We start from the raw sequence: 19,561 nt of genomic DNA on the forward strand, positions 1-19,561 counted from the left end.
ATTTATATATTATTTTATCAATCGAGGAGTACATACACTATTTTCATAAAATTATTGGCCAGCTTTTTTTTTAAAAAAAATTGCCTAACTTCAAAAATAAAACTTGACTCATGTACAAAAAAAATTATTGACCAACCTACAGAAACAAAATTTGGCCCAACTATTTTAACTAACCAAGTTGACCAAGAACTCTCTAAAGAAGAAAACGATTTGCTGAATCGACTTTCTGTCAGGGTAGTCATTAAATTTAATCATAGAATATCTACAAAAACCTTAAAGATCTGTGAGTATACTATTATAAACATCTCTTATTCTCGTAACCAAGCTTTCCTCTTCCAAAAGCCGACCTCTTTTAAGCTTGCTTTTGCAACTAATCAAAATTACTCAATTAGGTTGATCTCAGGGGAGTAAAGCGAAAGTTAAATACATTCATAGCCATGACTTCAATAAGTTTTCGTATGTCATTATGTGAATGAATGAGAGCATTATTTACTATCAAATGATGGCTTTTAAACCCTCACTGTACCGAGAGAGCATTTTCCTGTAAAAATCCTGTTAAGGGAGACTATCGTCTCCTTGGAACATCGTAAATACATAGATATAAATTTGCGTCGTCGTCGACGCAACCCCTTATTTCACCCCAACTATTGTACGAAACTTAAAATTCGCCGGGATAATGTCTGTCCGGTAAAACAATACAAAATACCTGTGATTTCCCCTATATGAAATTGCAAGTGTTGAAGGTAGGTATTTCCTGAAAGAAATGGCTTGGGTCAACTCTTTAATTATTGTATAAGCAATTTAATATGTTTTGAACGTCAACATCACTCATTAATAATATGCGTATGATTAGTATATCTTGCTGGGTTTGTACAATACAGTATCATGACCTCAGGTCTCTCAGATCCCCAGTCGGGTCTCCGAAACTTACATATCGGAAATTGAAATGTTTAGGTATAGTGCTCTAACCTATGAAATACTTCACTTTTACAAAAAGTAAAGTGCGATCGAGTCTCTGATATCCAATGTATCCTTTGTATACTTTGATAACCAATAAAGTGCTTGAAAAGCTTTTTTATGCAACTCAGCTTTGCTGTAATAGAAAAAAAAGGGGAGTGACAGGGCAAGTACAAGAAGTCCTTTGACGTTTCATATAAAAGCCAAATTTCTAATATTGATTGGTGCATACGGTAAGCTACATTATTGTGACAAATATCGGTTGTTAGGGATTGGATCCTCATATCAACAATTGAAAAATATACACTTTCTTTTTTGGCAACTAATTGCCAATTTTGCAAACATATCTCTTCTACTATTTGTTAAGCATTTCAATTGAACAATGCGTTGAAGAAAAATAGCCGATTATAGTTGACATTGATAAATACATGTCTTAATACAAGATCATAAGTAAAATACGAGTTTATTTAAATAAGATTATACAATTGTTTCCAAGTAAGCATACTCTATTAGAATATGTATTGTATTAATGATAGTTCTTTGATAAGAAGTACCAATCAAGATAACAAGATATTTTCTGTTGTCAGTAACCCAATCTAATGTCAGGAATATTGCTAATCTTTCATATAATTGAAATAACACCTAAAATAACGTTATTCAAATCAGTGAGTAATTCCCAGAATAAAAGGTAATCTATGACAGACATACAAAAGAACAAATGAAAAGTTTTCATAATCATAATTAGAGATAACACTTGCTAAAGTACCTGAAGATTAGAAGAACGCTTACAATAGAAGATATCAAGCCACTCATTCAATAAGATATAAATACTTGCCTTCAATTAGAGTAATTTTTACTTTAACTTAAACTGAAATAAAGATCAGTCTCAAAAAGTACCTACATTGCTCTTTGTTTTTGCTTTTATCTCTTACTTGGTTATTATTACTACTATACGACACAATGAGTCACGATTCAAACGCTGGTCCTTCTACTAGAGATAATGATATCGCTCTTCCAGATGCTGAACATTATGAAGACATGATTCGAGCCAGGCTAGCAATGGATAAAAATACGCAAATGGTCATTGCTGAAAATCAAACATATCGTCCCAAGAACACGACTGCTGCTTATAAATCTAAGCAAAGAGAATGGTTTGTAAGTTAAAAGCTATATGTTATAAAGATTGTTTGGGTGATGATTTCTAAATTGTTTGAAATTGAAAATAGGAATGGTGCGCCAATAAAGAAAAAGTTGCGGATGGTACTATTGTTTATGACGCAAAGCTAGCTTTCTTTCTCAAAGACTATGTTTTGACCCGTGGAAACAAATTCAAGAAAAATGCAGATGGATCACCCGCACCATTGGGTAGGGAATCAGTCCTTGCTTATGTAAAAGCTGTGGTTGATTTATACCATCAACAGGTAGAAGCAGGATTCAATAAGCATACAATGGCAAGAGGACCTATCGTGAAGCGCTTTCTTGACACTCATACCAAAAAGGAAGCAAGACGCAAAAGAACCGAATATGAGGATCGTGGGAAAAATACTTTGAATGATGGCTATACAGATCAAGAATTGCTTCGAATCAATCAGTATTTTTTGATTCAAAACAACATCTTTTCTTTGAGAAACAAAGTCTGCTTTTCTATGAGCCATGCCATGCTTATGCGTAGTGAGACTGCTCTTGGAACACAGCTGCCAGATTTATTCATCATGGAACTCAAAAATCAAGGCCCCTCTACTTGCTTTGCTATAGTAGCCACTATAACATTTGGTAAGACTAATAAGGATGGCAAGATTCAATATGGTTCTGCTCTTCCCCATAGGGATGTTGAAGTTTGTCCACATGGCGCTTTTGCTCAATATTTTTTTTCCTTGTTCCATCATCAAAACCTACCATTTCCAAACTTCTCGACTCGCCGTGATTGGTATGATACTTATTTGTTTCCAAACACTACAGGGGATGGGTCAATTACCTATAGTGAACAAGCCAAGATTTATAAACAAGTGCTTAGGTATTGCGGTGTTCATTCAAGCAAGCTCACTCACATCAACAGAAAGAGTGCCATTAATATGGTTGCAAATGAAGGTGTCTCTGGAGACCAACAGAGACAAGTTGGACGTTGGGGTAGCGATAGAATGGTTGGTTGCTATTTAAGTGGCCTTCCTGTTGATGCCATTAAAGTGCTGGCCGGGTTCACTACTCGTAAGGGTGATTACTTCATCAATCGTGGTTCAATTGAGCCATCAGAAGAATTGCGCAAAATGGTGTTTCCTTGGATTGAATATTGGAGAGAGAAGTTTTACAGGAAGGAAGTTGAAGACGATATTGCTGGGCCAAACTTTTTAGATTTAATGGATTATTTAAGAACAGTTTTTTTGCAGGTAAGGATTATTTTTTTTACAAATCAAGTCATAATGCTTACGATATCTAATTATTTTTATCTTAGGACTCAGTGGTGTTGAAGGGAAAATACCCCGGAAGCTTTATTTGGTCCCACAGCATCTTTGATACTGATATTTACAAAGACTATGAAGAGCGTCTTTCATCTGCAATCGCTGCCAACGATGAGAAGTTCAAAATGAGCCAACATCTGGAAGTTTTGTTACCTGAAGTCGCAGCAGCTATGAAGACAGGGTTTGACTCAATGAATGCTATGCTGAACATAGTCCAATCTCAGAATCAACTTACTTTGAATGCAGTCAAGCAATTGGAAGCAGAAAACCGAACCATGCTCGCTGATTCTTTTTTGCAAATCTCAAACATGCTAAGACAAGGTGATGAGAATACACAAATTCAACAAACATCAACCATCCTTCCTTCCTCTTCTGTTCCGCTGTCATCTATTCCTTCCCCAAGTGCTGCTAACTCAAGAGGTCTACCATCATTCAAAATGAGTAGAAGTTTGATAAGCGTGACAGATGTATGGCGAGAATACTCTGTTGGTCTTGCTGGAAAGCCATCTATCAAGTCTATGGAAGAGCAGTACGGTGCAGATTGGCGCAAAGTAGACAACAGAACCGAGTCTAGGTTCTTTACTAGACGTCTTCCACTGTACAAGAAAATAGAGTCGCTGTCAAATGAAAGAGGTATAAGCTGTGAAGAAGCTGCACAATTTCTTGAATTCAGAAGAGTTTCTGACAAGCTTTCTATCAACCAAATGTGCAAGTTAGTCGCAGATAATCAGATTTAATTATTGAAATGTTTTTTGTTTACTATTGAATTAATAATAAAGTAATTTATTACAAATATATCATTCAAATGAAAGCGTTAAAGTATCAGCAGGAAAGCGGGATTTAAAAATTTCCAGAAACAAAGTATTTCACCATCCGTCCCTTCCCCCCAAAAAAATGAGGGGACCGCGTCGGAGACACTGCTATTCTTGAAAAAATACCCTCACAGTAAACATAGTATCAAAAAGATACAAACGTTTGAGAAAACCCAAGCAAACTATCAAACGCATACACAGCAAGATTGTTGTCACCTCCAAGGAAGCCGAATCTATTCCCCGCTTCAACACTTCATACTCCCAAGAGATAAACAACGAAAAAATCATAGATTTTTATTCTACTCAACAATTACTTATATAATCTACTTTCGTCCATCTAACTCCTTAAATTGCATGTGTTTTATGTTATTCAAGTCAACTGTTTCTGTAAGATAAGGACTATGATATCTTAATTTCAAGATTACAATAGCAAATTACTCTTTTTCTTATATATACCCACAGCTATTTATATATCAATTATTAAATAGTCTTCCGTTGAGCTGAGTTCTTAAATATCTTACTCTGTAAGCAAAATGATATATATTTCAACATATATCTAAAAATATGTACATGTATATAAAATATTAGTGTATATAATATATTTGTATATACACTATAAAGTAATATGCGAATTAAAAGGTAAGCTGCAGGATGTTATAACTGTAGTAAAAAAAAATTAATTCACAAATCAAGCATATTATGTATCTTTTTGTTATAAAATATACTAAAAATATGTCTTCAAGTAATGAATACTTAGAACCTCATCCATACCAGTTTAGATTTTCCACTTAATACTATTTTCTTGAGCTTTTGTCCTTTTTATTTTCGGGTAGATTTGAACTCCTTCCCTATTTTCGCAACATTACTTGGCCTTAAAAGGTTCCACTTCTGATAAGTGGTTAGTTCCATATGAGGAAACACACCCGGTGATACAAAGATTAACACTATTACGTTGGAACATTTATTATTGCTGGAATATTCTTAATAAACAAAGTCCTACTTCTAATTTTATGAGAGTCGAATCCTACCTCATTATTAAACGTAATTTTTTATAATCCGCACCAGCAGCCCCCTGTTCAATTAGTATGTTAAAACAAAATTTAACGATTCTTGCATTATCCTTCTGCATAGTTTAAATGTGTAAATTTTTCAATGACAGTAATTTTTTTCTTCCAAGGCCTTGAAACTGTTTGTAAAATTCTTCCCTTGCCGTGCTAACTGTGACATGTGGGACTTTCATCGACTAAATTTATGAAGAAGTCAATATGTTCCTGTGTTAACACACTTGTTTTGCTTTTGAGTCTGCATTGAGTTGAAGGGCTTCTTTATACATCTGAAGGGGTAACAGCTCTATTACTTTCATTCTACCGTTCAAGTATTTCATGAGCAATAGAACGTAGAATAAAGCAGGATTCTACATATTTTGCAACAATAATATCCTTTTCCTGCATAAGTTGAATAATTTTTCGATGTTTTCGGGTCTATATGTGCTATAGTCTAACGACTGTTAGCATTACTATTTTCATCAAAAAGTGAGCTTTTTTCGATTTTGTTTTCAATTTTAACTTTACTTTGGAGCTCAGAGGCCATATTAACTTCTGCTCTCTTACGTACAGTTTTATCATCTGCCAACAGTATTAATTTGCTGTATGTAAATGTGAAACTTCCATCGAGTCCTATCTTATCAATCATTTCCTCAATACAAGGTTTACTCTTCATTATCTTATTTGCCTGTATGTAACATTCTTCCATTTTGATGTTGATCTTTTTACTTGTTTGAAATAAGATGTCGGATTTGGCCATTTTTTTTTACCAATAATCTGAAATTAAGAAAATATTGTTTTGTTTGAATTTAAAGTACTGTATTAATCTAACGACGGCGACGGCGACGCAAATTTATATCTATGTATTTACGATGTTCCAAGGAGACGATAGTCTCCCTTAACAGGATTTTTACAGGAAAATGCTCTCTCGGTACAGTGAGGGTTTAAAAGCCATCATTTGATAGTAAATAATGGTCTCATTCATTCACATAATGACATACGAAAACTTATTGAAGTCATGGCTATGAATGTATTTAACTTTCGCTTTACTCCCCTGAGATCAACCTAATTGAGTAATTTTGATTAGTTGCAAAAGCAAGCTTAAAAGAGGTCGGCTTTTGGAAGAGGAAAGCTTGGTTACGAGAATAAGAGATGTTTATAATAGTATACTCACAGATCTTTAAGGTTTTTGTAGATATTCTATGATTAAATTTAATGACTACCCTGACAGAAAGTCGATTCAGCAAATCGTTTTCTTCTTTAGAGAGTTCTTGGTCAACTTGGTTAGTTAAAATAGTTGGGCCAAATTTTGTTTTATTTTTTTTTTGTTTAAAAAAATGACCAACCCCTCTTATTGGATTGAGTATTTTTTTATTTTTTCAGTTGACTATAACTTTTTTTCTCTCTCTTTTTTTTTTCTTAATGATTGAGTCATGAAGGACTCAAAACGTATGCGTCAACCTTCATGTAGACGTATTGTTTGGGTTGCCTTTACTAAATTCTGTACCTTTCCATTTCCTGACGTTCTTTTAAAGTTTTTTGGTCTCACTACAAGAGGTAAACAATAAATAGGTGATAACAGCAGTAGGGCAGTGTAACTTACTTTATTTTTTAGTGAGACGAGACGCATGGAAAGAAAAAATAACATTATTCATTTTATACATTTTGATCACTGCATTCTTTTGCACTTGGTTAGAATTTGTCACCACCTTATTTTGTGATCCACCAAAAACTTTTGAATTTGGCGATGTTTATTCTAATTCGTCCCATTATTCTTCTGTTCACGGTCAAGTTTTTGATTGGAAAAAATACGGAAACAGCACTGAAATGACCACTCAGGCCAATCTATACCCCCACTTAGACCTATCACCTATGTTTCCCACTTTTATGTTATTGAAACGACCAAATGGACAAAGTTATTATGAAGACAGCGTTATTGAAAATTGTATTAACGGGTTCAACCGATCAACTCAGGCAGATAATTGGCTCAAGTATTTACTAAATCATGACTCTGGATATCATTTTGAAAATGATCAGCTTATATCTTGCCCTATTCCAGGTCGTCGCAATATAACTGGCGCTCCTTGCTTTTATTCTCAAGATGATATACACCAATTTAATCAATACCCAAAAAAAGGAGGTAAAGCGTGTCGATGTCATTTTTAATATTACATCATTTACATACTTTTTTTCAGCCATCAGTTTTGACAAGAATTATATTTATAACAACTGCACTCTTATGCCTCATAAAGGTTTATCTTATGGAAGAGCTTATGTGATTTTGGATAATAAAGTGCTAGATGTCACCGACTACTTACAAGCAGCTACAGACATTGTTAAAGTAGCCAAAGGCTCCTATTCTCGTGCTTTTGCACTAGATCGCATGTTCTTACCGCTTGATCTCACTATCATGTTATTCATCAATTTGGGAACAGATATCACAAAGCTTTTTTACAAAGAAATACCAAATCCAACAGTTTACAAGGAATGTCTCAACACGCTTTTTTATCATGGTGTTGTCGATGGTAATACAGATGAAGGATGTGCCCACATCAATGTTGCACTCTGGATCACTGTTGGCTGTTTTCTTCTCTACTTTTTAATCAAGATGCACTTGACCAGCCTGACTCGATTTGGTTTTATTCAACGCTTTTTATTCAAATCAAACAGTAACCGTCTAGTCATGTCCTCCTTTGTGCCTTATACACTCCTCTTTATTCCTTTTTACTCGGAATCATCCGAAACAATTCGGCAAACTCTGGATTCTCTGGCAAGAACCAATTATCCGGATAACCGAAAATTACTTTTCTTTGTATGCGATGGAATAGTCAAGAGTCAATCAGATACTAAAGACAACTACCTTTGTGTACTTGATGCTCTTGGTTACAGTTCAACCAAGGATCCGGAATTAAGAGCTTACATCTCACTCGGTCAAGGATCTCGCAGGATAAACTATGCCCGGGTATATGCTGGGTTCTGTGAGTCTGGACGTAATCGGGTGCCATTCATAATGGTTGTCAAAGTTGGCTCACAAAAGGAAGAGTATAGCTACAAGCGGGCACCAGGAAATCGCGGCAAGAGAGACTCGATGCTGATTGCCCTCAGTTTTCTTGAACGATGTCTCGATTTAGCTCATCACCGAATCAATCCACTCGATTTTGAATTGTATAACCAGTGTTATAATCTTTTGGGTATCGATCCTCGTCTATTCAAGTATATGCTTGTGACCGATGCCGATATTCAGGTCCAAGGGGATGTGGTTCATCGTCTAGTTGCTAGACTTGAAGCAGATCCAAAAATGCTCGCCATCAGTGGACATGTTCGACCAGCCAACCCAGAAGAAAATTTAGTAACAATGCTTCAGATTTTTCCTGTTTTTATAACTTACTATTCTGCATTGGCTTACGAGGCCTGCCTGGGCGGTTTGACGACTCTCAATGGAGGCTTTGTCATGTATCGACTGTGGAATGCTGACCCAATTCATTCAAAATGGCCAAAAGTCAGTGATGAGATTGTTGAGAGCCTCAAGCGGAAGCCTCAGAAATCAGCAACAATGATTAGCAGCAGCAGTGGTACTAGCAGTAGTAGTGAAGAAAGCGTCAGCCCCCACCGCCGTCGGCAACCTGATACGGTATCTTATTATTCTCTACAGCCTAATCGAAGCGTTCAACCGATAGGTATCCATCCAACCGTGCTTCGTGGCTTTGCTGCACCTCGTCCAGATACTCTTCATATGGAAAACATCCTCTTGCTTGGTGAAGAACAGTATTTTTCACTTGTTCTTCTTCGGTCACACCCAAATCACAAGTTTGGATTTGAACCAGAGGCGATTGCCTACGCCACTTTGCCCACTCACTTCTTTGCCCTTCAAGGATTTCAGATCCGCAACTTGCGTGCTTTACTACACATTCAAATCGAATTCCAGCATGTAGCCAAGCACCTGGGCGTGATGTATTGGCTTACATCTTTTACAAAATTTATAGATACGATTTTCTCTATGCCCATCATTGTTTACCTCTATATTGCCTTTGTCCGTTACTTTCTTTACAAAGATATGGCCTATGCCATTATTGCCTGCTCCTTTATGGGTTTAATTGGGCTTCATATCTTTTATCTTACACTTCATCGTCAATTCAAGTATGTTATGTGGTTCATTCTTTATTGTCTTTTTGGTGTACCCCTCTTTCATGTCTATTTCCCGCTGCTGGCAGTGTGGTGTTCAGACTATTCGTACTGGTGGTATGATGTTTGGCCGACTGAGCAATATGGTTTTCGCAGTAGATTACATGGCATCATTGATGATCCTAGCCATGATCAAGATCAAAAAGAAGAACAGGGAATGCTAGTGAACCGAATGCGCTTGATTGACTTTGAAAGAGAAGAAGCAGAAAAGAATGCACTTCGAGAAAAGGAGCAGGCAGAGATGCTGGACGCTAAATTCAATGGATTTACAGGATATGTAGGTTTCAACAAGACAGATGTGGTCTCCTTTCCACCCGCGGTACAGATCCGACAACATCATCAACGATTTGGGTCAGGCGGATCGTCACAAAGCAACCCATTTGCATCTGCATTAGATAGCCCGCTTGATGATGATGTGTATAATAAAGAAGATACAAGTATGTTCTCCACTGGGACAACTGAATCATCTACTATTCAACAGCAGCAGGATATTGATCGAGATTCCTGTCATTATTCCCTTTCCAATTCAATTCTCAGTTTAGAGCCCTACCACATCGACGAGGAATTAGCTGAAGGAAGAAATGCACCTGTACATTCAAAAATTGCATTTTATTACTCATAATTCTCTCATATTTTTGTGTATAATAATAAAAGCTACTTTGTTTTCTAATACTTTTTGTTCTTCTCGCTCTTATTTTTTTATTATTATTTACTTAATAGCTTCTACCGAAAAGCATAAAGTGCTTAGCATCATGATCACAAGCAACACACTTTGTTACACCAGGTACAATAGGGTCTTCAGTAGGTTGTTCGAATGGATTACAAAGGGACTTGGCACCCATTGAAGGAGCACGTTCATCTTCTTCTTCACCTTCATTAGCAACGCGAGCAGAACGTTCCTTGATATCATCTTCACATTCCATGCGATCACACCAGGGGACCAACAACAACTTCTTTTGATTCAAGGTAGGAACAAAATCTTCCCATTTGCTGACGCGCACAATAGATTCATCCATCTTCTTCTTGGCTTTAGTGTACATGTCATTTTGAATAGTCTCAAGAGCGTCCTTGACACCTTGTTCCAAGTTATCAAGAGAGATAGAGAACTTTTCACCGGTATCACGACGGGCACAGAATACTTGGTTCTTTTCCAAGTCCTTGGGACCAATTTCAAGACGAAGAGGAACACCACGGATTTCCCAGTGGTTGAACTTGAAGCCAGGGGTATAGTTATCTCTCAAATCAGCCTTACTCTTGACACCTGCTTTCTTGAGACGGTTAGCAACGTCTTGACAGGCATCAAAGATACGGTCAATATCAGCCTTGGTTGACTTGACGGTCAAACCACAAGGAACAATAACAGTTTGGATGTGAGCAACGCGAGGAGGCAAGACGAGACCCTTATCATCACCGTGAGTCATGACCATGACACCAATGGTACGGGTAGAGAGACCCCATGAGTTTTGCCAGACATGAAGCTTAGGTACTTCTTCGCCAGCAGGGGCATTAGGATCTTCAACGACAATATTGAACATCTTGGAGAAATTTTGACCTAAACAGTGAGAGGTACCACCTTGAATGGCACGGCCAGTGGTGGGAATGAAACCTTCAACGGTTGTGGTGTAGTAACCACCTGCGAAACGTTCCTTTTCAGATTTGACACCTTTGACGACAGGAACAGCCAAAAGATCGGTGTAAACACGAGAATAGAGATCAAGAATTTCCTTAACTTCCTTATCGGCGTCTTCAAGAGTCATATGAGCAGTGTGGCCTTCTTGCCAGAGGAACTCACGGGTACGGAGGAAAGGTTGAGGATTCTTGAATTCCCAACGGACGACAGAACACCATTGGTTGATACGCAATGGCAAGTCACGGTGAGATCTGATCCATTTAGCAAAGTAAGGGTACATGACAGTTTCGGAAGTGGGACGGATGGCGATGGGTTCTTCCAAATCGCTGCTACCAGCCTTAGTGACCCAGGCAACTTCAGGTGCGAAACCTTCAATGTGATCCTTTTCACGTTGGAGCACTTTGTTGGAGACAAACATGGGGAAGTAAGTGTCCTCAATACCCATTTCGGTAATAGCACCATCAAAGAAGTTGGTGATCTCCTTCCAAACGTTGTAAGCTAAAGGACGAAGAATATAACAACCAGAGACATCATAATATTCCAACATTTCACTCTTGGTCAATACTTGTTGATACCACTTGGGGAAATCTTCATCCTTCTTACATCCAATACCCATTGCATTGATTTCTTCGGCGTTAGCATCTATGCATTTCATAAAGTCAATCAAACTTTATTTCCTTTCTCTAGTTTGTCCTCTTTTTACCTTCTTTCTTGGGAGCAACTTTGGGGGTCTTGGGAATAGACTTAGGAGCAGCAGGAGGCTTGGCAGCAGCCAAAGCTTTAAAATCGACTTCAACGAATTCTTTACCAAGTGATTCGAGATATGTCTTCAATTCTTGAGCAGAGATAAAAATGGTCTTGTCAGATTCGGTAGGATGGAAAGCCAACTTATCGGTGGTTTGGAAAGCAGCAGCATCAACTACGATGTGGACATTGGCCAAATCGGTCACATTAGACAAGGCAAAGGGAGAAACAGATCCCTTTTTAGTGTTAAAGGTGTCCTTCAACAAGTCTTCGCTTGCAAAACGCAAATCCTTTAATGAAAGCTTCTTTCCGAGTGCGGTCGCGTTAGTCTCGGTTGAGTCAAGGGCAATCACAAACACAGGGGTAACAGGGGCTGTCTTTGCTGTCTTGGGCTTAAAAATTAAAGTTTTGGTGGTTTGGTGACTGATAGAAACGTTGGCGAGTTGTTCAGCCCAAGCTTTGGTATCTAAAACGGGCTCATGAGTAATAGGGCTCACGCTAATGGAAAGTTTGGAAAGAGTTTCCAAGACTGCGTCGCAAGAAGCCATTTAACAAAGAAAAAAAGTGTGTGAAAGAAAAAGGAAAGGGGGAAAATCTGTCTTTTTTTATTTCATAAAATTTTTTTGGTGGCGGAGTCAATTGCATTGAGAAAAATCATTTGTTATTGAAGGCATTTGTTTGCAAAAAATAATAATAACAATTAGCATTCAATAATATTGTGGGAAAAGATAGCTATTTGTAGATAATTTTAAAAGAGAAAGATGAAAATTATAAAACTGACAAGACAAATAATATGATTTCTTTTATATTTACTTTTATAAGTTCTAATAGTGGTAATAGGCCATCATAAACATAGATTAAAGTGTGTATCTTTATAATATAGGCCTTGTTCATATGTCATAATGAGATAGCCTCAGACATATTTTTAAGACTTGAGGCTTACCCTGACTGGAGAGGCAGTTTATTTGAAATGGTATACTTTATTCAAATCATTATTCTATTGGTACGTTTTTTATCAGATAGTATTAGTCACACGAATACAATTATGGTAATATACACTCAGATCAACAGTGGGGAGATTATAGACTGATACTTTTTCATTTTAAATAACAGATACAATAACTCTAATCAAATCAATATGATTAATAAATTACAAAGAAAACATCCTTCTTGTGATAAAATAATTTAAAATACTGATATTTACCGTAACTTTTGTTAAAGGAGTATGTTCATGTTAATTTCCATCTCATTGCTATAAAACTATATGGTTCTTATCTTATCATGACGGTTTTTGAAATTGATACAGAAGCTTAAGGATGAAAAGCCTAGTTGCATGATTTATTATATTTTTCAAAGATTATAGACAATACGCAAGCTAACGTGTTAAAAGTATAAAGCAATCCATGTACATAAAAAACATAATGTGGTGTCCATAGTATGAGATAACCACTAGTAACTGACTATTATTTAAAATTTGCAAAAAAAAAAAAAAAAAAAAAAAAAAAAAAAATTGTGTCTATGCAAATAATTTGCAAACAATTAGATGCTTATTTTCATTTAATAAACTTATCAGTAATAACATTCAGTTGCTATTTAATGTCATGTAATAATATGATACTCATTAGAAAAAATGCTTTTGTATGCAACAAATTTCTTTATTTTTCTTTCTTTCTTTTTTTTTTTCATCCTTTATTGGAGTTTTGATGTCGAGTTATTATATTCAAAAAAAGGCGATAATCGGGTTGGCCATCGTGTAACTATAGCATTTTCTCTCCGCTCAGGGGCATCAAGGATAAATCTAAATGACCAACGATAAATGCTAGCCACAGGGAAAAAATGAAAAGACAGAAAAAAAAATATTAAAATATTCTACTTGATACTTGAGAGATGAAATTTTTGAGGTTTTATTTTAATAATATTACATGACAAAAAAAAATGTTATCTTTGTCTAGGAGGAAGAGAAGCAGAGCTCTCATCAACATCACTGGCGTTAGCAACAGATCTCTTCATGGCGTCTTCCATTTTACTCAATGTATGCATACACATACTAGACTTGATCTTGCTCATTTTCTGCTGATAGATGCTATTAAACAAGCTGTGGTATTTCTGAGTATTTCCAAGATATTCAGCAAGACGAAAGTTTTCTGCTTCATCAATATCGCAGCTGTCTTCAACATCTGGCAAGTCATCAGAAAGTGGCTCAAACAAGGAAAAGCACAGAGAAAGGAATTCGTGTAATACGACTTGTCAAGAACATATGCTTGCAAATCTTAGCTGTATCCGGACAGGAACAAGCATTAATGCAATTGTCAACTACTTTTACAATATATTTACTATCTCTAGTAAAGGAATCGCACGAAAAGTTCTAATAACAAAAAGAATTACTGTTTAATATACTAGTATGATATGCCAGATACTACAACACTTCAAATCATCACTAATGTTGGTGATATTGTTAGTGTTCATATTATCTGTGGTTTTTATCAAGACGCGTGATGAGGGAAATGTGAAAAAGTTTATTCTCTATTATTATCCTGAAACTATTACGGCTGTTTTCAAATATTTGTGACTAACTGTTGAGTTTGCTCTTAGATTTATTCAGTTTGCACACGATTTCCTTTAGTGATGACAACTAAACCACTGACAGGGTATTTTATTTTTTATTTTTCATATTTTTACTTACATCCCCCCCCCTCCATAATAAAAAGGTTAGTTATATCCATTACTTTAACACCATCGTATATTCCATTATCATGTTTAACATTCAATCTGCTTTCACTTATCGTACTGTTCCTGACTATGCAGAGGAATGCGTTAAGCTCTCACTTCAAAAAGAGATAGAGTATGCCAATTGGTATCGTAATGTTGCATCTCAACCTGGTTGTTGGGTTAAACCTCTTCCTGTTAAATCTATTTTCTATGTTTGTGACCATGCTGGTAAAAAATAAAAGTGTTAAAAAAGAACCTGCTGAAAATGACTCTCCCTCGTCTGCCAAAGAATCCGCACCTCTATGAAGGTGAACTGTACGGCTAAATTGAACAAATACTTCCTGACTGATAACTCCATCTCTGTGGATTATGTTTGGAAACACGCTAATCATGACCCCCCATGATGTTAAAGATATTGTACAATCTCATCTGCCTGCCGAGGTAAAGCGTTGGATTGAAGAACACGTTGATGATGCCATCAACACTTCTATCGATAATGATAACTCTAGTTCTGTTGCTCTTCGTTGCGAAGAATATGTTGAAGATACTGAAAAGCATTTATCAATGTATAATTAAATCGTAAAAGAAAACTCAATGAAGTAAAGGAGATGTCGAAAATTTAGACCAATTTCTAAGTAAAAGCAAACGTGATTGCTTTTCTTCTTTAAGTGGTATTGGTGTATCCTTCCAAGCCCTTCCATCTAAACAATCTCAAAATACATCGTCTTTCTTTGCTTTTTTTATTATTGTTATTCATATTTTATAAAGACTAAATTTTGCTGTTCATTTTTCATAAAGATCAATTTTTTTTCCAAGTCTTTCGAATTTATTTAACAACATTCGTCTGAATACTCGATCATTTTTCTTTATTTTTTTATTTATATATTGATTAACCTTGTAGTTGATATCACACATTCATCAATTCTGAAGATACCCATTGCAGTCAAGGTAAAACAGATCATTCCAAGTAATATATGTCTCTGGGTTTAATTTAGTAGTTACAGGTTATACAATGAACAGAACGAAGGCTAAACAATCCTCTCGTTTTGTGGGGACTTCCACTCTACCCCCAGAAAGAAAACATCACTCAAACTCAAAACGCCCTCGGTCGCCGAATCCTGGAGAAGGGACCAGTGATAACAAGCGCAAACGCGTTCAAGTTTCTGATGCAGAGCTAGATGCTTTCTTCTTTTTGTCGATGGAAAACAAATTAAAGGAGAGTATTCGTACTGTCGTGCGCAAAAATAACAAAAGATGAACGAACAACTTGCAGCCTTGAAGCAAAAATTAGCAACGGCTAAAAAGCTTCCCAGTGGTATCATTACTGGTGCTGCCAAACTAGCTGAATCTGCTTACAATGAGCCTAGCCAAGCAGATTTTATATTGCAACAAATGCGATCATTCATGGATAATCGGGTTGGTAAAAAGAATGAAATAGAGTGGCAAGAATTTGTTGTCAAAAACTTTGATACTTTCAAAAATGAAGAAACAAACCTCGCCAAATCTGCACAACCCGAATCCAATGATACTGATCGTGATTCAGTATCTGACGCAGACTGTCCTATTGTGGATGAAAATTCATATCGTACTTGCACAGCCTCAATTAACAAGTTGATCAGAGAAGACCTGGATCCATCTATAAAAGGTTTGATCATGAAGAAATTACAACGTGCTATGATTGGTTCAACAGACTACATATTGTACTTTTCTTCCTTAATTCAAATGATGATGATCTGTTTAAAAACCAATCAATTCTTTCTGGATGGAGACGTCATCAACACACGAAAGGTTAATGGATTTAATATAACTTCGATAGTACCAAGCGAATTTCATACAGATTCACCGAAATATACAATCACACCACTTGCAATGGATGTCAGGGACTCTCCTGCCTTCGACGCTGATTTCAGCCAATTGTTCCAAGAACAACATCTTTCTCTGATAAGTACTAAATATTTTGATAATCGTGGAAGTCAAGATCAAACATTAAATGCGCATCCAATACAAACTGCTTTGTTCAAATTGATGGACGTCGAGGATATAAAGAAGGAAACTTTCCCTGTCGAAAATGTGCCCTCAGGTCGGATGTCTTTGGCTCTGCAAATATATATGACAAATTTCAAAAATATGTGGGCGGGTAAAACCATGATCAATAGATTATTGGACAAGCTGTTGGTTATTCTACTACGTCTGCATCTGGCACCAAAGAGGGAATTACAACGAAGACAAAATATTCTGAACTATATCTCACGAAAATCAGAAGAGAAGCGATCCTCAAAAAACTATGGTCGTTACATTCTTCGCGCTGAAAAGAAGAAGCTCGCGAGATATAAGGAAAAAGTGAGAGAAGCTGAGGCAGATTCTGGCCTTCTTCTGAAACGGATCAGAGCGGTCAAAATGGCCGAAACTAGAATCAAAAGCTTAGAAGAAAAGTTCGCTCAAGTATGTCAAGCTTTTTTGAACACAATAGCTGTGATTCTTACTGATTTTGTTCAAATATTTCTATAGAAACAGGATGCCAGCTCGTCAAGTAGAGAAAAGTCTGTTGAGAGCACTGCAACGACCAAGGAAGAAACCACACCCTGCGGTGACTTATCAAGAGGAAGAATTAGTCAATTAAAAAGCGGTGCAAAGCATTTGATATTCTCAAAGGATCTTGTAACTGAAAAAGATGTGAACGATGAGTTTCCTGATGCTATGCGCAAAGAAGTTTCTGTCTGTCTGCTCATCATCAACACTCTGAAAAAATTTGTACCTGCTAGATCAAAATACCATATATTGTCTTACCAATTGCTATTCTGTATATTTGCGAATGACGTTCTTCATTATGCTGAGTACTCGAAGTTCACCCGAAAATTATGTCCTGCAATGTCATCTGCTCATGTTAACGCCTTGAACATTGATGTTCCGTCGCTCTTTCAAATTATGAAAAGTAAAATTGATGATAATCAAGGACAAATTGAAGGTATGTCAACAGAGCTTACAATCTACGGCTACAACACGGAGCCTCTGTTTTCAGTCGAAATTGCACGTCGGAATAAAGATGCTGTCTTCAACTCTTTGTTCAATATGGAGAAGGTCTGACATACATGTGAATCCAGTGGTTTGAAATTTGGTCAACGAATGTCAGTCCTTCCCAAATTGAAAGTGGTACAAATTCTTGGAGGAAAGACGAGACATCCAAGCTTGAAAAAGAAGTCAAGTCACTTGATCAGGAAAGAGAAAAAGCATTGAAGTATCAAAAAGAACAGGACTCCATCAAGAAAATAAAGGCATTGCGAAAAGAATGGCACAACAAAGTGGATAAACAAACTTTGTACCAGAGGATCGAAGAAGAGAGACATTTGAGAGATAAAACTTACCTTAAAATCAACGACATCGAAGACCAATTGATGGAAAAGAAGCAAGTGTTGTACTATCAGCGAATGACTATCAGACATAATTCAAGAATTGATACTGTTGACACTGCAAGCGCACCACCTACAACGAAAAAGGAGTTGAAAAAAGATTCGCGTGGTCTAGTCCACAGTGAAGCATGTGTGCTTCGTGATTTTGAAGATTTTACATTTTGCGGCACAGATAACGGACTTGTGAATATGACCGCAGCTGTCCCTTTTTCTTTGAAAAGATTTTCATTTCACCTCAAGCTATACAATTACTATTCTGTCTTGGATGACGACAATAAAGCAGCTCCGGTGGTACAAGACATTGAACTTCAGAAATATTTGAAAACTCCAAAGGCAACCATCATATCAGCTAGCGAGATAGATTTTGGCTGTGGTGCATTCAAACAAAGAATCAAGCGCCAAACAGGAAAGAAGCTCACTAGAAAGTGAAAGGAGGTACAACTGATTGAAAACAGTCTTTCTCAGAAAGCGAGATCAACTTCAAATGTGTCAGTTGAACAATTCAAACATAACTTTGACGCGCATGCTGAACATCGCAAAAAACTGTGTGACTTCTATAACACTGGCAACAGAATGAATGAGCGTCGACATCGTGAAATCCAGAAGCATAGATTCACTCATCGAATATGCATAAAGGAACGAAAGGCACTGTCTCAAACTTCTGGTAGTAACTTCTCAGGATAATGGAAGATAATTGAGATCTAACGCGCTTTAATAGATAATCCTTCAACAAAGAAGAAATCGGTCATGTTCATTGGAGACAGAGGAACCGGAGTCGGTTCCCGCATCAAAGGATTTAAAAGATACGGTGGACGGTGGAAAGAGGTCATCCACTCCGAAGCAGCAAACATTTGCGTTACCAATGAGAACTTGACTTCCAAGGCTTGTGTTTTTTGCTTTCGACGACTGACGCATCCCCTTATATCAGTAACGAAAAACGGAGATGTTTTTTCAAGGAAGGTCAAAGTCAGCTTCTACTGTACAAACCCGCTATGTGTTTCAGTTCTGTCCAAATGTGCTGCCAAGTCGAGAGATTCTCTGTCAGAGTTGGCAAACGGTATCGTAGGTCTTAGTACTATTTTGTTTGGCAATCCGTTACCAGCATTCAAACCACATAAAATCAGCAACATTGAAGCTGAAAAATACATTATATTAACTTCTCCTTCCAGATTTGAAGAGGAGACTGGCAGCCACGCAGTGGTTCTAGAGGTAAGAAAAGGATCAAGCAAGGTTGATCACCCAGAAATTAAAATTTATTTGTCTGATAGTGACGGTATTTTACGACGGGTCGTTTAACGTCGCTCGGGCATCAAAAAAGGTATAGATAAATAACAAAGCCTTCTGCCGAAAACACCTTGAAAAACTTTTTGAGTACATGAAAAAATATGTATAATAAGGAACACATATAATGGTAGAGTCAATGAATAACGAAACAATATACAAAGGCTTAGTAAATAGATCAGAATTTCACCTTTAGAGAGAACATATTTCTTCTTTTATAATCCCTCTAAGTTCCTTTTTTTATTTAAATCTCGCTTTGTATCGAATATAATACAATTTAATATTAATTACGCGTTTTCTTTCAAGTGAATTCTGTTTGGCTTAGGTTAGCCGCGAATTT

General features: G+C 36.6%; 7 protein-coding genes across 7 annotated transcripts; 4 read left to right on the forward strand and 3 right to left on the reverse strand.

The window, feature by feature from the left end:
* Window positions 1-1,917: 1,917 nt before the first annotated feature.
* On the forward strand, window positions 1,918-4,150 carry RO3G_08729 (uncharacterized protein; the record flags this gene model as incomplete). The annotated part of the gene is made up of 3 exons (XM_067663319.1): window positions 1,918-2,112; window positions 2,184-3,341; window positions 3,407-4,150. The coding sequence occupies 3 exons, from the start codon at window positions 1,918-1,920 to the stop codon at window positions 4,148-4,150; spliced, it is 2,097 nt and encodes a 698-aa protein (XP_067519420.1).
* Window positions 4,151-5,722: 1,572 nt separating this feature from the next.
* On the reverse strand, window positions 5,723-6,028 carry RO3G_08730 (uncharacterized protein; the record flags this gene model as incomplete). The annotated part of the gene is made up of 2 exons (XM_067663320.1): window positions 5,723-5,850; window positions 5,998-6,028. 2 exons carry the CDS (start codon window positions 6,026-6,028, stop codon window positions 5,723-5,725), a joined length of 159 nt encoding a protein of 52 aa, XP_067519421.1.
* A 673-nt stretch (window positions 6,029-6,701) lies between these two features.
* RO3G_08731 (uncharacterized protein) lies at window positions 6,702-9,858 on the forward strand (the record flags this gene model as incomplete). Its single annotated transcript, XM_067663321.1, has 4 exons — window positions 6,702-6,825; window positions 6,884-7,408; window positions 7,464-9,727; window positions 9,850-9,858. 4 exons carry the CDS (start codon window positions 6,702-6,704, stop codon window positions 9,856-9,858), a joined length of 2,922 nt encoding a protein of 973 aa, XP_067519422.1.
* Window positions 9,859-10,163: 305 nt separating this feature from the next.
* Window positions 10,164-12,372, reverse strand: RO3G_08732 (uncharacterized protein; the record flags this gene model as incomplete). Its single annotated transcript, XM_067663322.1, has 2 exons — window positions 10,164-11,722; window positions 11,784-12,372. 2 exons carry the CDS (start codon window positions 12,370-12,372, stop codon window positions 10,164-10,166), a joined length of 2,148 nt encoding a protein of 715 aa, XP_067519423.1.
* A 1,390-nt stretch (window positions 12,373-13,762) lies between these two features.
* On the reverse strand, window positions 13,763-14,290 carry RO3G_08733 (uncharacterized protein; the record flags this gene model as incomplete). Its single annotated transcript, XM_067663323.1, has 3 exons — window positions 13,763-14,023; window positions 14,159-14,189; window positions 14,250-14,290. The coding sequence occupies 3 exons, from the start codon at window positions 14,288-14,290 to the stop codon at window positions 13,763-13,765; spliced, it is 333 nt and encodes a 110-aa protein (XP_067519424.1).
* A 287-nt stretch (window positions 14,291-14,577) lies between these two features.
* On the forward strand, window positions 14,578-15,109 carry RO3G_08734 (uncharacterized protein; the record flags this gene model as incomplete). The annotated part of the gene is made up of 2 exons (XM_067663324.1): window positions 14,578-14,761; window positions 14,946-15,109. The coding sequence occupies 2 exons, from the start codon at window positions 14,578-14,580 to the stop codon at window positions 15,107-15,109; spliced, it is 348 nt and encodes a 115-aa protein (XP_067519425.1).
* Window positions 15,110-15,787: 678 nt separating this feature from the next.
* On the forward strand, window positions 15,788-17,617 carry RO3G_08735 (uncharacterized protein; the record flags this gene model as incomplete). Its single annotated transcript, XM_067663325.1, has 2 exons — window positions 15,788-16,975; window positions 17,042-17,617. 2 exons carry the CDS (start codon window positions 15,788-15,790, stop codon window positions 17,615-17,617), a joined length of 1,764 nt encoding a protein of 587 aa, XP_067519426.1.
* Between the last annotated feature and the right edge of the window lie 1,944 nt (window positions 17,618-19,561).

This window comes from Rhizopus delemar, genomic scaffold, assembly GCF_000149305.1.
Source record: "Rhizopus delemar RA 99-880 supercont3.6 genomic scaffold, whole genome shotgun sequence".
Classification (NCBI taxonomy): Eukaryota; Fungi; Mucoromycota; class Mucoromycetes; order Mucorales; family Rhizopodaceae; genus Rhizopus; species Rhizopus delemar.